A 16,472-nucleotide genomic window follows, 5' to 3' on the forward strand; every position below is an offset into this window, starting at 1 on the left:
GGAGAGAGATGCATGACATATAGCTAAACAAGAATAGCTGAGTGTTACCAACAAGTGTTGCGGTGTGGTGGTAAGCAGTTATTTATCACCAACAAGGGTTGTGGTGTGGTGGTAAGTAGTCATTTATTCTTAACTAGAGGTCTCGAATTTAGACAAGTTCCAATGTGGGTAGCGGACAATGGTTGGGAAATCAAAAAAGAATTTTAAAAAATAGTTATATCTGTTTCCAGCAGCATCCTACACATATATTTTGGTAAAGCTAATCCACATGCTACCTAATTGCATGTAGCAAAAGGCTTTCATACAACAACCAAAAAATAAGCTGCAAATTCACGAAGGTCAAAAAGAGCAGGTCAGCTTCTTGATTTCTGCTTGGGTGATGTAGACAAATATGTAAGATATTCTTTTCATTCATCTAATAGAAAAATGTAAAAAGAGAAAGATATCGTATTCAATCATTGTCTTCTCCTTTGTTTTTTACGGCACTCGAAACATTCAGTATTTGGAAACTTACTTCCACTAGAGTAGCTGGTTTGGAGTTTACTGGGCGAGACTTTCAAGTCTTTCACCAGTATCTCGCGTAGCTTTTCATTTTCCTGCATGAGCTCATCAATCGCTTGCTGGTGTTTCAACACCTACGATGCAGCAACCATATTTTCAATACTTCAAATGTCATATAAACATAGAACATCAATGTAAGTCTACTAGGTTTCAGCAATGTAAGTCATATTCTGTTTAAGAACATCCTTATTAAATGGTGTAAATAGTCAAAATGAAAACTTACCATATGAAGAAGGTTGTTCACTGATCCCACACGCTCAGACTGCAAATAAAGAAGTACAGGAATTACAACTAATATATTTTGATATTAGCAATCTCATATTTGCATCTACAATTTTGAATCTCATCCTTAGCACGATATACAACAAATACAAGGAGATCTCGTAAATTACGCTTAACCTATAGTGTTGTGAGAAATGTGGATTCATCTTCACATACCAGCTCATTTGTTGTACCGTCTTCACCTTTCACAAGTGGACTCTGCAGAAAATTGCTAATAACCTTCTCTGTCCGGCTGATATATGATGCATCTGAAGAGTCGACATTAGCTCTTGAAGTATCATTTTCATTAGAAGAGAGAGAATTTGTGTTTCTATTTGTCAAGTCTGGATGAGAAGTATGTGGAACCTTCACTTCAAGTGGATTGGCAATTCCCAGTGGGTTCTGAATAGAGGCTTCACTGACTGTTTTCATCCCAGCTTGCAAGGATGGTGGAAGGATGCCTTGACCAATAGATAAGCCGGGAGACATTCCAGACTTCATCATTAATTTTGACGTGGCTTGCTGCAGTTTAAGAGAAGTTATGTTAAAACTTAAGTGTGGAGGAGGAGGGGAAATCTTAGATGGTAGCAGCAGTGAACTACGGAAAAGAATGCATACAATTAAATACAACTGAATCCGCTCCACCACTCCGCGCTTCACAGCAAGACCTGACATGCATCACCAAGATTTTGTTACTTAACAAAGGAAATGTTTAGACAAATTCTGCCTAACACAACTTTATAAAATAATGTTTTCATGATTCAGCTATTTCTGTTTCTTTTTTTCTTCCTTTATCTCATTCGCAGAGTCTGTGACCACAATTTAGTACCAAGACACAAATTTACATTCCAATAAATCCAATTAACCTTGACTAAGGTATCTACAACTCAAACAACTTTCAGTTTCTTGAAACACCTATGGCGACCTGGTCCCTATGAACATGGCACCACTATCACCAAGCAAAGCTATCAAGCACGGGAGATCACTTATCCAGAATCTATCCCACACAAATTCAATCATACACATAGTTCAATATCAATCATATGAATGACACATGGCACGGTGATAAAATATAGACAAGAGCTAATCATAAGGATAGTATTGATTACACTAATTGATCTCACATATGTAAGTGCACCCAAGGCATACTTCCAATATCTATCGTTCTCTGTCAACACAACTATAGAAATTGTCAATATTTACTCAACGAAACATGAGAAAAGGAGTCCACTAACACATTGCCTCAAACAAGCATGAAAAGGCCAAACTAATTAAGCAATTACTCCAATTTTAGTGTATGCCAGTCAAGCTTATGTTAATCGTTTTATGTTATACTTTCTCAAGGAGAAGAAAGAAAAGAGGGAAAAGTTTACTTTGGGACAGGATAAGTGCCTGGACTTATATCAGGCTTTTAAATCTTTTAGCTTTGACTTGTTAGTTTTACTTCTAAAAGTTTCTAAAATACTGACAAGGAGATTTTAATTTAATCATTTAAATTCAAACAATTTCTGTGAACTATATTATCTTGCACTGAACTTTTGGCAAGTCGGGGTTATCTGTCCAGAAGTAATTTGCAATGTTTTTGCATCTCATCGGCAATCCTACTTGTCATACATAATTACAAACAAGCTTCTTCTTACTTGCTAGTGATGCCAACTTATCAAAGTGGATGAATCCTTTCAATCCGATGGTAAAGAATTGTGAGTTGATTTTTTGCTATCTGGCAACACTTCTTTTCTTTAAGCAGCAACTTGGCATAGGCTCTAATCCATAGGGAATGCTAAGCAGGATAATTACTAGGCCGTTGTCTTTCTTCTTTCTTCTGCCATCAGCCAGTCACATTTGTGCAGACTGTGGCATTTCAAATACCTCTTTTCAGAGTCAAATTTTTCCCTTTCGATAAAAAATCCAATGACCACAGAAATGCTCTATCTCACTGTTTTCTGGCAACAAAATAAACCTCAAACCTGCCTAGAAGTTCTTATTTCGACTGTCAATCATAAGCTATGGAACCTCTTACTTGTCCAACATTATTATTGTTTATTTCTTTTTGCAAGAGATCTTTGAAGTCTTCAGCTCAATCTTCTCCAAGTAAAGAGTGCACACAAAGTGGTTAGGAATATCACAGGAGTTTACCAATTTCCCCATTTCAAAATGAATCATCCTAAATGCAAAACTTAATAGATAACCTTCAACATTTTGTTCAGTTTCTTAACTTTGTCAGCTCACTCGGAAACATTTAGAAGGTTCAATGGTTGTGGAACTCGCTATGTTTTGTTTTTGCTTTGTAATTCAGCATCTTCTGGATGCATTTTAACAATGAAATCGTAATTTAGCTGATAGAGAAAAAGAAGAAGAAGATAACCTTTAACAAAGCAAATATAAGTCTACATACCGACTCCAAAACCATGTCCAAAACCTACACCACATCCAACACCAGCTTCAATGCCTTTTGCCCCCACCTTTTTCAACTACAGGAACGACAGAAAGCAATAAGGACCCAGTGAAAGAACAAATATTAAGTAAGGTATATCACAATAATATGTGAACTGTGAAGACAGTTTAACAAATAGACATACAGAATTATTAACATGTCTTCCAACTCCAGAAATTGCATCCGTTGCACCTCTAGTGGCAGTCATAACTTGATTTAGCATAGGTATTGCACCTAAAAAACAAGGTAAAATAGTGAGGAAGGCTCAAAGAGATATCAATCTAAAAGAAGGCAAAGTCCTTTAATTTAGAGTATCTCAAACCATAATCCCGTTTGCGCTTATATTAAGACAGAAAATCTAAGTGACAAATAACAACCTGAACCAATTCGATCAAATTGATGAATTCCAAATTTTAGATACTAGCAATTCGATAGTCCCAACTCCCAACAATGCAGAAAGGCTGAACAGGATTAATTTGCACTTGACTGCAATACAACAATGTGACTACACAAACGGTAATCTGATAAAACACACTAACTACACCACTCAGACTGCTCAATTGCACATCATTTATATCTAATTATCTATGCATACCATCGTATAACAGATCAACATCTCTTGTTTTCAACAGTATTCAACTAAGAGTATCAACCATTTTAGATAGAGTACACTAATTGGTTCTTTCCATGAAAAAGCATCTAAAGGAGCATTAACCCCTAGCCTCCAACTTTGTTATTAGTAACAAGCCCCCGCATGATATCTGATCTCTAATGGCCAGAGCTTAAGTACACATACACGCTAAGAAACTGATTGCTGAGAATCCTCTCTCAGAATAACCCAGTAAGAACAAACAACAGAAGAGCATCAAGAAGGAGGATTAGCAAGGCTATATAATATGTGCATATCGATTTCAGATATTCCTTAACTCGTGTTCACTTGGTGTTATAAAGCAAGTAATCCATAAACAGAGAACAGTAAATAATTCAATAAAACTAACCAAAATTACATCAAACATCACAAATACAGGCAGGAAAAGTATACCAACCATTACAAACAGCTTAAATATTTCAACTTTATGTTTTTACTTCATTAACACACACACCATGGACAAACTTAACACCCAAAAATGAGTTACATAGATTATTGTGTTTTAAGTTGGGTTGAAAGTAACCAAAACAATGCAGCATAGCACAAAACATTCAAAATTTGAATACAAACAACATAAAGATCTCATCTTTACACATTCAAGGCATTAATAAACAACAAAACAAAACAAAATTACACCCCCAAAATGAATTACTTGAATTTTTGGGTTCCCCTTCTTTAGGTTTCCAAAAATCTTCAATTTTCATGTTTTTTTCCTCCTCTTTTTTTTTTTGGTGAATGGGAAGAAATGAGAAGGGTGAAGATGGCTTAGTACCTAGATTTAAAGGGCGGCCAACACCGATTCCAATCCCACAGCCAATGCCAAAGCCAGTAAATACTTGACCAACCTTCAAAGTAAAGGGATTTTCTATTCTGATTCTCCTTTCTTCTGTATTAACTATCACGCCATTGCTATTACTATTGCTGCTACTTGTACTACTGCTGGTTTCCATTAGCACTGTTTATGTACAGGAGCTCAGTCTTCAGTCTTGTTCACCAAAATTCTTCAAATAATCGTAGCTGCTTTCTGCCAGAAAGTAGAAATAAGCATTTCTTTGTCCCTCTCTTTCTGGTGGATCATGGGTAAGTTCCTGTGCCGCCGAACCATCAGATTGTAGCAACTGCCAAGTCAATCACCTACATCAGCCCTTTTCATTTTTATCTGAAACAGAAATTTCTTTATGCATATTCCTTTTTAAAAAAATAGGAAAAGGATCAAAAATGCTTTTAAATTATGTGAAAAGAATAAAAATGTCCTTCATTTATGATTTGACTCAAAAATATCTTTATCCTGAATATTTTGATTCATAAATGTCCTCACAGTCAATACTTTTGTCCTGAAATGCCCTATAGTTACAAAATGGGTCAAAAATGTCTTTTTCCGAATAAATATATTATTTTTTTCTTTTTAAACACATCTTCTTCCTAATTAAAATATTATTAAAGAACACTATTCTTGTTTTCTTTTTCTAAAATCACTTTAACAAATAAAAATGTAGGAAATATTTATTTTCTTCTTAATCTCATTTTATTAATTAAAATAAAATAATTTTATGTACCCTTTCAACAAATAATATATGTCATTTATATAAGATCATAGTATATCCATCATTAGTTGATATTTATATAACGATAAAAAATAATAATAAAATAAAAAATATTTTCATTTTTTATTTTTTTCTGAATTGAAGTAAGATAAACATTTGCTAATTTTAAAAAAACATTATTAGCAAAAGAATGTGTTAAAAAGAAAAAAGAAAAAAGAAAAAGGACAAATATACCCCCCGAACTATCGTAAATGGTATGCAGATACTGTCACGATCCGAGCCTACACCCCGGACGTAACACGGCGTACAAGACTCTGAAAGCCTCATACAAGCCTCATAGCATTCATAACATAAGACATAAGAAAATGGTACGGAATTTTAAAAATTTGTATCCATATAATCGAAGTCTTTATTTAAAAACAGCGGAAGTCTAACTTTGTCTCACATGTCCATCTAATACAACTTTAAATCAATAATAGGGTCACAGCCCTTCAACATAGTCCGAAACATAAAATGACACGAAAGAAACTAGAAAAGAACAACTCTCATCCGCAAACCATGAGGACTCACCACTAGTTTTGGAGAATAGTCAATCCAAGCTTTGAACCATAGAAATCACCTTAAGATCCGGAACCTACACGTCGTAAAAATGTAAAAGAAATATGGGTTAGCACAAAAATGCACTAAGTATGATAGTCATGCAAAAATCATGCTAAAAAGGACATTTTAGTTGAAAATCATGTATTTAACAAGTTCGAGAATCATCATGTACTTTTAGTATAAATTATGAGTCACAAGCATATACATCATGTAAATCATTTCAACATAATAGAACCATCATCTTACGCAACCCTAAGTTATACTTGTGCAATGTATGAATGTCATCCCATAATACCACACATACTAAGTACCACCTTGAGGCCACCATAACATACTTACCATTCTTCATTCTCATCTTTAGTTAATACTCATAGATAAGGAACATTCACATTTAATAAGTCATGACAAGGAAAACAACTCATAATAACAATCCAAGTTAAGCATTCATCATTACAGTTTGCCTTTAAGTCAACATTCTCATTAGCATCATTATGAGCACATTCATTTCATTAGACATTATGACATTCGAGAAACACACCATAGCCACTCTCAAAGCCTACTCGTGCAATGCATGGATGGCATCCCATACTACCACCCACACTTCATAGAACCTCTTGAGTAACCATGGCACATAACTCACATGATGAGAATAAGGCCGAATCGACATAAACCATGTGAGCAAACCATGGAATTCAATGTCTATCCCACATCGTAAAGGGTTGGTCTACTTGCCTAAGGTAGAACCGGTAATTTAGCTTAGGTGGATCAACTAGCTAATAACCTATGTGGGCACATAGTTATGGGATAAGGAAGGTGTTTATAGAAACCCTGCCTAACAAGGGGACAGCTTCCACCTTACAATATTCACTTGGTGCTAAGCTTTAAATTCCTATAAAGTAGTTCATTCTCTTTTAACATTATTATATTTGAGAGGGCTACCATTCGATCTACCAACCTAAGGTACATTTTTACACACATGAAAGGGCTACCATTCGGTCTACCGATTCAAGGTACATTATTACACACATGAAAGGGCTACCATTCAGTCTACCTATTCAAGGTACATTATTAGAATAGCTCATTGAATCCCCAAAAAAAGGCTACCATTAGGTCTACCGATTCAAGGTTCATCATTATAGTAGTTCATGAACTCATTATGAAAGGGCTACCATTTGGTCTACCGATTTAAGACAAAGTCTTAGAATACTTCATTAATCATTTATGAAAGGGCTACCATTTGGTCTACTGATTCAAGGTTCATTAAGTCAAGATACTTTTAGTTACACAAGAAGAGGATGCCCTAAGCCTACCAATTCAAGGTATACCAATCAAGATCACTTTAGTTACACATGAAGATGATGCCCTAAGCCTACCAATTCAAGGTATAACATTACATTGAACAAATCTTTCACAACATGTCATCATTATTCACAAGTGTATAATTGAGAATAACCTTTCAACAATATCACAATTGCATTATAGTCATGATCATATTACTTTCATTGAAATTACAAAGCATGTGCATAAGCATCATAATTATACATCAATCTTCATAATTTGCCCTTCAAGGGCCATGAATCATAATTCACCAACACACCTAGAATTACTACAATTAGGCATGGATAATGACATAATTCAAGTAACTACACTACTATAAGAACAATTGCATAGTATTTCTCTTACTACAATTCACCCACATCACAGTCTTAAATTAGGGTTATGGGAAATTCATGAATTCATGGGATTTTTTATCATAGAACCACCATAAAACAACAATTCAATCTTAATATATGATAATTATATCTTTGAAAATGTTTTTAAGAAGAATCCATGACTTAGAGTGAAAACCCTAGGTTTTGGAGAATTTTCAACTTTAAAATTGAAAGTTTGAGGGCTTTATGGATGAAAGCATTCCATGAATCAAGACTACCATACCTTAGATGAAGAAATCCAACCAAATTCGTGAGAGAAAGCCCCCTCCTTCAAGCCCTAACTTGATCTTCCTCTTCTTCTTCAATAGAGTTTTTAGAAAGAAGATTTTTGAAAAGGGTTAAGTTGGTTATGATTTTGGGTTAGGGAGTTATGAGGTAATGAGTTAGTTAATATCTTAAAAAGTCTTAAATATGTCTAAATAATCAATATAAAACTACTTCACTTCATAATAACTATCCTAGGAATTTACCAAACTAACCCCACCTTGGCCGAGATTGGACAGAAAGTACAGACATGACTCACGCCCATGACCCACGGACCGTGGGTGGGTCTATGCCCCGTCTTGCAGGTCCGTGGGTGGGTGGTCTGCAGCCTAACCTTGAGGGCCTGACCCACGGGGCGTGGATAGACCTACGCCCCGTAGGTCCCATATGTAGCCCACATTATGTTAGCAGCTTGGGTAGATTTAGGGCAGCTTTGGGGTTAGACTTTAGAGTCCTCCTCAAGGACCCTTGGTTGGTACTTGGGGGATCGTACCTTGATGTTTAATCCCTAAATCCCTCAACCTAAGTTCGAGAAACCATTTTACACTTTCAAACCCACATTAAACTCAAAAACTCTCACGTAAGGCTCTAGTTTCACCTACGAGTTTTTTGGGTGTTACAGATACCCTATCATACTTTTGGGACATTACGCCCCTGCCGTCAAAAAACTAGAGCATATATGTCCTTCACTCTAACGGAAGACTAATCAGGGACACGTGACACAATCTTATCCGTCGATCCAATATTTAATAAATATTGGGTCGGTGGATAAGATTATGAAATAATGTTTATGCCTGTTAGTATAAAGGGTATATATGCTCTAGTTTTTTAATGGCAGGGGCACCAATGTTCCAAAAGTATGACAGAGGGTATCTATATACCATTTACGATAGTTCGGGGGTATATTTATCCTTTTTTTCAAAAGAAAATAATAATAGATTTATTTGGAAAATGAGCATTTTTTACCTATTAAATAACAATAAGGGTATTTTTGGACCAAAGTATTGACAACAATGACATTTTTTGACCAAACTACAAACGAAGGGCATTTTTGTTCCTTTCGCATAGTTTAAGGGTATTTTTTAACCAAAGTATTGACTGTAATGACATTTTTGAGCCAAACTATAAATGGAGGGCATTTTTGACCCTTTTCCCTTAAAAAAATAATAATGAAAGAAGTATTCACAACGCCAAGAAGTAAATTAGTAGTTTCATCTCGAACTATAGAAAATCTTAAAAGTACTTTACTGCTTGACTAACTAAATTTAAACACACCTGCAATCTACCACATCACATAACAGTATCAAATTCTAGTAGGAGCACAAGACTCTTAATAAAAAGTCAAGACAAGTGTTGAAACACCCTAAACTGACGAAAATTAGGGTTGTATTTCACTCATGTTGCAAGATGTATTATATTTAAGTTCAATTAGTCAAGTAAAAATGTGTTTTTAAGACTATCAATAGTTCAAGAATGAAAGTGATAATTCACGTCAAATTTTAGATATTTTCAATGCTTCTCTCAAAAAAATAATTGTATATCGATTTATTGGATTTGTAATAAATTAAAATATAACCAAATTTATCCATTTTCGTAGATATAAAAAAATATTAAAGATTGTCAATCTTTTTTAAACTTAAAATTAAACCAAATTAAATCCAAAAAAAATTGTCTTTGTTTTGGAGCAAAGATTAAATTAAAAATAATCAAAGCAATATTAAAACTAGAAGGTGGATATTCAAAAATTTATATATTTTGAATTCTTAAAAAGTAAAAACTGTTTCATATAAGCATGGACGCTAGAAGGAGGGCTTGAACCTCCGACCTTGTGGTTAACAGCCACACGCTCTAACCAACTGAGCTATTCCAGCTTCGTTGCTACAATATAATATTAATCGTATTTCATCTTGACAATCTCAGGAAAAAATAATTCTCACCGTCGCCGGAAACCATGGCACACCGGCAAACTTTTCCTCCTCAGAAATTTCCATTATGCTCAAACTTCACTGAAGCAAACAAAGAAACCAACCAATTATCTTCCTCTGAATTACAATAATTCGGGTAGACTCGTATGTATCCGTTCCGTTTTAAAGATACAATACCGGGAAAAGCTTGCATTCAAAAAAGGGGTGTAGGGTGGGGTTGGGTTGAGGTCTACGGAGGAAAAATCTTGATGTTTAGTACATAAAGAGTTAGATTTTGAGTTTTGACACATCGTTAAATGTCGACCACTCGTATTCTTATGGAATACCTACTTGAATTTCTCCTCTTGTCTTCTTCACATTTTCTTTCCACCAACAAACTATTTTCATGGCTTTATCCTCTTCCACTCTGTTGCTTGTAAAATCCCACATCTCTCTTTCTTCTTTTTCGAACCCATCACTTTATTTCAGTAAAAGAACATCTTCAAAAACCCAACTAGGAGGGTTACCAGGTGAAACCAGAATTCGAGTCAGACGCATTTCTTTATCCATTATAAATGCTCGAGCTGATGATAGAAAAGAAGATATTGTTATTGTCGGAGCTGGAATTGCTGGTCTTGCTACTGCTGTTTCTCTTCAGAGGTTCAGTTCACAAACTCTGCCTCCATTTTTTTTTTGTTTTTGTTTTTGGTAGGGGAAGGGGAAATGGAGAGGGAACTATAAGTTGCGGGAATCAAACTCTGACTAACAAGGTGAAAGTTTAGGTAGTCAAACTAACTGGCTGAGCTACTTGATTCACAAATAATAAAATATGTGCCTCCATGATAGCTGTTATTACAACCAATCCATTAATCAACCAGTTAGTCTTAATAACAAACTAGCTAATTTGGTCTACTCAGCTTCTCTACCTCCATAAAGATAGTGGTAAAGTCTATGTACACACTATCCTCCTCAAACCTCACTTGTGAGATTACACTAGGTTTGTTTTTGTTGTCTATGAATTTTCTATATCCATTTTGTTCTATTGCTGTTACAATGATTACTTTTTTATTTATTTTTTTGCGAAATTGAGAAGTTTGATGAATGTGATTTAGGCTGGGTATTAGAACATTGGTACTTGAGCAGGGTGAATCATTGAGGACCGGAGGAACCTCGCTAACACTTTTTAAAAATGGATGGAAGGCATTGGATGCTATTGGAGTTGGCAATGATCTCAGGAGTCAGTTTCTTGAAATTCAAGGGTATGTTGTTTCACTTGAACTCCTTGTTCATACATTTGCTTAAACATCTACCTATTTATTGGCTGTTCCTATGGGGCTTAGAGAACAGCTAGTTAAGTAAGCGTATACTACACTAGCAGAGATCTTTTTATATCTAGTGTATACAACCAGAGCTGAACTTCACGAGTGACAAGTGATTACTGTTTAGAATTTGCAGATAACACAGTGTAGGGAAATAACACTTTCTAGTGTGACATATCAGATTACATAATACTGCATACTTAAACGGATTACTCCCAAGATTAGTGAGAGGTCTTTTAGTGGCTTACGTAGAAGAACCTCTCTGTTGTCTTCTCTTTCTTCATTTATTAGTGTGCTTCTGGAGGTTTCTGGTGCTGATACTGAAATCATGCGGAAGATGCTTCTCTTGGTTAATGATTTCCTTGGGTATCTGTGTAGGCATTAGTGGTTCAATTTTTAATAAGGAGTAGCTTGCAATTTGTTTATCTAAAAATCATGCGCATATGCTTCTCCTAGCTTCTTCTTTCTATTTGTATCAAAAAATCACTGCTTTATATTTGAAGAATATCCCGGGATTTGCAGGATGGCGATAAAATCAGAAGATGGAAGAGAATTGCGCTCTTTCAGGTTCAAAGATGAGGATGAAAGGTATAGTCCTCTCTCATTGTTGTGCTTCATGGGAATTTATTATAAAATTCTTATCCTTTTCTCCATTGATCCCACGAAAATGGAGTAGTCAAGAAGTCCGTGCTGTGGAGAGAAGAGTCCTACTGGAAACACTTGCCAGTAGGCTACCACCAGATGCTATTTCTTTTTCCTCAAAGCTGGCAAACATTGAAAGAAGTGAAAATGGTGAAACCTTGTTGGAACTTGATGATGGTATTCGGATATCTGCCAAGGTACGTAGTTAGATGTGCTCTTGAGTTGTCTGTTTGCAGGGTTTCCGTGGTGCTTGTTCTCATTTGTCTGATTATATCTCCTTTAATTAGCAATAATGTAATATTAGTATTGCCAAAAACATTATTTTCTAATTCAACTGGACAAGGGAAGCTGTAAAATGCTTAATCTAATTTCTTGTTCACTATTTTGATGATTCTCATTTTGTAGCTGTAAGATTTATTCAAAAAATTACCAAGTGGACTTATTTCTCATGCTTGCCCTGCTTCTTGAACTTCATCTCTGTACAGATATTGATCGCTTGTGATGGGATTCGGTCACCAGTGGCCAAGTTGATGGGGTTTCCAGAGCCTAACTACGTGGGACATTGTGCATTTCGAGGCCTAGCATATTTCCCTGAAGGACAGCCATTTGAACCAAAAGTAAACTACATCTATGGAAAAGGAGTGCGTGCTGGATATGTTCCTGTATCTGAAACCAAAGTCTATTGGTTTATCTGCTACAATAGCTCGTCACCAGGTTTGTGTTTCACAACAGCTGTCTGTTCTATTTCTTTCTCTTTAGTATTCATGACAGACGCAAGAATGCTTTTACATCAACCACTTACTTGTCTTGTCTCTATACCCCTTAGAACTTGATAAGCCAATCAAAATATTGCGCCTCGACAAGAAAGATGAGGTTGGCTATATGATTCACTGTCCATGTCATGTACTGTGAGAATTCATCATAAATTGACTAATTTCATTCTGGTTGTCAACCCACCACAACTTCTCCCTTTATCGGGGTTTGGTACTGACAATATGAGAAAACTCACCAAACAGAATTAGAACTTGACATGTCCGTGCTCCTAGTAAATTGGAGGCAGGAACAAACGTCCATGTGCACATGATAGTGTCTGTTTTCTTTCATGAGGACATGTTATTTGACAGCAATGTTCACTTCGATTAAATTCTCACTAGCTGAAAACTTCTGTTCCTCCCATGCAACTCTCTGTAGTTGGACTTATAATGCTACCCTCTAAATAAGGTTGAAAAACATCCTAAAAAAAAGTCTATCTTTTTTCTATTACATCATTTTAACTGTTTTGAATATCTGTTGACAGGTCCAAAGATAACAGATCCATCTATTTTGAGACAACAGGCTGAACAACTCGTTAGAAATTGGCCAACCGAACTAATAAACCTCATCAATCTTACACCAGACGACACAATCATAAGAACCAGCTTAGTAGATAGATGGCTTTGGCCCTCAATAAGTCCTCCTGCCTCTACTGGCAGTATTGTGCTGGTTGGCGATGCATGGCACCCAATGACACCAAATCTCGGTCAAGGTGCTTGTTGTGCACTTGAAGATTCAATAGTTTTGTCAAAAAAACTTGTAGAAGCTATCAAGTCTAAACGTACTTCAGTCGAGGACGCATTCAAAGCATATGGAAATGAAAGATGGCCCCGTATATTTCCATTAACAGTACGTGCATACCTTGTAGGTGCACTATTACAGTGGGATAATCCAGTTATATGTGCCCTTAGGGATAACATTGTTGTACCTAAGCTGGTTAGGCTTGGACCAGTTCTGGAGCATACTAATTTTGAATTTGACCCTCTATAACAAACATAGAAATTTAGTTGCTGGGTTAGCATCGGCAAATATTGTTTATACTTAATTGAGGTGTGCATCAAAAGTACAAACGTTGCTGTTTGTTATTATACATACTGCACAAAGTTCCTTCTTACACTTTAATGTCAATTACCTCTCGTTGATATCACATATGGTCACTCAACTAATATTTATCATATTATAAAGTTATAACATTTCTTTATTCGTTCACCTTTACTGATCATATTTGCATTTGACACACTCGTTAAAAAATTAATGATTATTTTATCACATTATTCCTCTTAATTAATGTTTAATTTAATATCATGTCTTGGAAAATAATTTTAAAAATAAATAATTAATACTAAAAATAAAACATAAAAATAAGTAATTACGTTTTCTTAATATGTTAAAATAAAAATAAATGAGAAGCATGAATGAATTTATTTTAAAATTATTTGTCCAACCATACTTATCATTTTCTCCCTCTGTTCCTAATTAATTTTGTCTAGTTTTCTTTTTTTTTTAGTTATTTCTAATTACTTCTTCATTTTGACAAATCAAAATAGGACAAAAAAAAATTACCTCTTATATTCTCAATTAATTACTTTGAAAAATGTAGAACTTCTTGAAAATTTTAAATTTTAAATTCATTGATTTCATAATTAATAGGGGCAAAATAATAAATTCACTATATCAATTGTTATTTTTTTAATAGATATGTCAATTCGTTTCACACGATGCATTAATCAAAGATACGTTGAACATTAGTTGAGGGAATAGTAATTGACGGGATCTTTTTTCCTCTTCTTTGAAGATATCACTCACGCGCTATTACTACTTTCAATACAACTAAAAGTACACTCGTGTATGAGGCATCTACGAAATTACCGGCTCAGCCACCTTTTAAAGTTTCGTCAAATGACCGAATTATCCTTTATGTGGCATCTATCAAAAAACATTAATTTATTTTCAAGAATCAAAATAAAATTAGAACGATACAGAGAAGATTAGCATGGCCCCTGCGCAAGGATGACACGCACAAATCGAGAAATGGTCCAAATTTTTTTCCCTACATTAGCGTTTTAGTTAATACATTACAGAATAGTTAGTGGTCAAGATAGGGGCAAAATAGCTAAGCAAAAAACTTATAGCTAGCCACAACTACTTCAGCCAACACAGAGTGATATCACCAGAAAAATGGAGAATCGTTGATCATCATGGACTTCACAGTGCACAGGAAAAAAAAAAAAGTTAGAAGAGGAACATGGCGCAAGTAAATACGGGGTGCCACTTACCTGTATCTTCAGAGAAAAGCTTGCACAAGGGACCCGTAGAAGCATCTTCAGCGGCGGAAATGAAGAGGAGACAGCTGGGGAATCACATTAGGAAATCCTATTTTCTAGGGGATTGGTTTACACCTGAGATTTGGTCACTTTTGGACCGACATCTTATTTGTTGTTTTTGTATGTAATGGGCTCAGTTTGAGTCCATTTGCATTTATTAATAAAATGGACCATCGGTCCAAAAATTTATTTAAGAAAAAAAAAAAAAACATTTCAAAATATTTTCAATCATGTTTCCTCCATATAGAGCCATAAATTTGGAAAATTAAAGAAACTTCCATTGACTAATTTAAAACCATGAATATTGTCCCTTCAACTTTATATTTTTGTATCAATTTGCAAAGGCTTCAAATATTTGTACTGATTTTCACTTGAGTATACTTAAAAAAAAGGGATAATACATATATTTGACCTTAAACTTGGCTTCAAATTTTAACTTTGACCTCCAACTTTCATAGTGCACAAACAGACACTTTAACTATTCAACCTTTTAATAAATAAACACGCGTGTCTTACGTGGCAAAACGCGTGATGTGCACGTTTTTTGCGCGAGTTAGGACTGATTTTTGAGGCCTACAACAGTAAAAAAAATGCTGAAATGACAACTCTAGCCTTAATTAATTAATTTTTTTTTTTAGTTCAAAAATGCACGTGTAAAGTGTTTAATTAGTTGGCAGCCATTGAGTGGCTCACTAATACACGTGGCAGCATTTGCATTTCACACTCTTGGCTCCAAAAATCACGTGTTTATTTATTAAAAGATTGGATAGTTAAAGTGCTTGTTTGTGCACTATGAAAGTTGGAAGTCAAAGTTAAAATTTGAAGTCAAGTTTAATGTCCAATATATGTATTATGCCTAAAAAAAGGATCCACAATTTTGAGATGTTATGCTAAGTATTTTATTAAGATTTTAAAGTACTATTTAGAAGATGAAAATAAAAGTAATAAATATAAGCTCAAATCTTATTTATTTTTAAAAAATTTACCGAATGGAACACATGTAATCCAAACACCACATTGTTTGATCCAAATTAATTTCTAACTATTTTATATTCATATACCCTAACTTAACAATGTTGCCACTAAGTTTTAAAAAAAAAAAATTATTCTCATCTTTTTATATATTTAACGAGAAAATAGTGACTATCCATTGACCGAGATTCACTAGGATTTAGGGTGTGTTTGGTACGAAGGAAAATGTTTTCCTGGAAAACAAGTATATTTTTGACTTATTTTCTCATGTTTGATTGGTGAGTAGAAAATATTTTTCAATTTTTTTTTTTTTGAGTTTAATTTATGAATAAATTTTTTTTTGAGAAAATGTCTTTTATTTTTACTAGAGAGTAGAAAATAATTTTTGAATTGAAATTGAAAATATATTTTAAAAATAAAGTTAAATTTTTTTTGGGGTGGGGTGGGCTGGTGTGGGGGGTGGGGGGTGGGGG

The 16,472-nt window shown here is 34.7% G+C and overlaps 2 protein-coding genes and 2 non-coding genes across 6 annotated transcripts in view; 2 read left to right on the forward strand and 2 right to left on the reverse strand.

Annotated features, from left to right (window-relative positions):
* Positions 1 to 5,056, reverse strand: part of LOC125874874 (uncharacterized) — a 6,676-nt gene extending 1,620 nt beyond the window's left edge. The window contains exons 1-7 of one of the 3 annotated variants that reach the window (XM_049555915.1): positions 4,678 to 4,986; positions 3,402 to 3,490; positions 3,218 to 3,293; positions 1,441 to 1,490; positions 1,000 to 1,344; positions 785 to 823; positions 515 to 635 (exon numbers count right to left, since the gene is read on the reverse strand). In XM_049555915.1, the coding sequence (XP_049411872.1) occupies positions 515 to 635; positions 785 to 823; positions 1,000 to 1,344; positions 1,441 to 1,490; positions 3,218 to 3,293; positions 3,402 to 3,490; positions 4,678 to 4,855 (898 nt within the window). In that variant the 5' untranslated portion in view covers positions 4,856 to 4,986. The other 2 variants (XM_049555914.1, XM_049555916.1) reach the window with 2 other exon arrangements.
* Positions 5,057 to 9,822: 4,766 nt separating this feature from the next.
* Positions 9,823 to 9,896, reverse strand: TRNAN-GUU (transfer RNA asparagine (anticodon GUU)). The gene has a single exon. It is a non-coding gene; the product is annotated as a tRNA-Asn (tRNA).
* Positions 9,897 to 10,308: 412 nt separating this feature from the next.
* LOC125874878 (monooxygenase 2-like) lies at positions 10,309 to 13,815 on the forward strand. The gene is made up of 6 exons (XM_049555923.1): positions 10,309 to 10,589; positions 11,042 to 11,188; positions 11,771 to 11,836; positions 11,925 to 12,087; positions 12,376 to 12,604; positions 13,188 to 13,815. Exons 1-6 carry the CDS (start codon positions 10,336 to 10,338, stop codon positions 13,691 to 13,693), a joined length of 1,365 nt encoding a protein of 454 aa, XP_049411880.1. The 5' UTR covers positions 10,309 to 10,335; the 3' UTR covers positions 13,694 to 13,815.
* Positions 13,816 to 14,646: 831 nt separating this feature from the next.
* On the forward strand, positions 14,647 to 14,749 carry LOC125875344 (U6 spliceosomal RNA). The gene has a single exon (XR_007447407.1). It is a non-coding gene; the product is annotated as a U6 spliceosomal RNA (small nuclear RNA).
* Positions 14,750 to 16,472: the final 1,723 nt, after the last annotated feature.

This window comes from Solanum stenotomum, chromosome 8 (assembly GCF_019186545.1).
Source record: "Solanum stenotomum isolate F172 chromosome 8, ASM1918654v1, whole genome shotgun sequence".
NCBI lineage: Eukaryota > Viridiplantae > Streptophyta > Magnoliopsida > Solanales > Solanaceae > Solanum > Solanum stenotomum.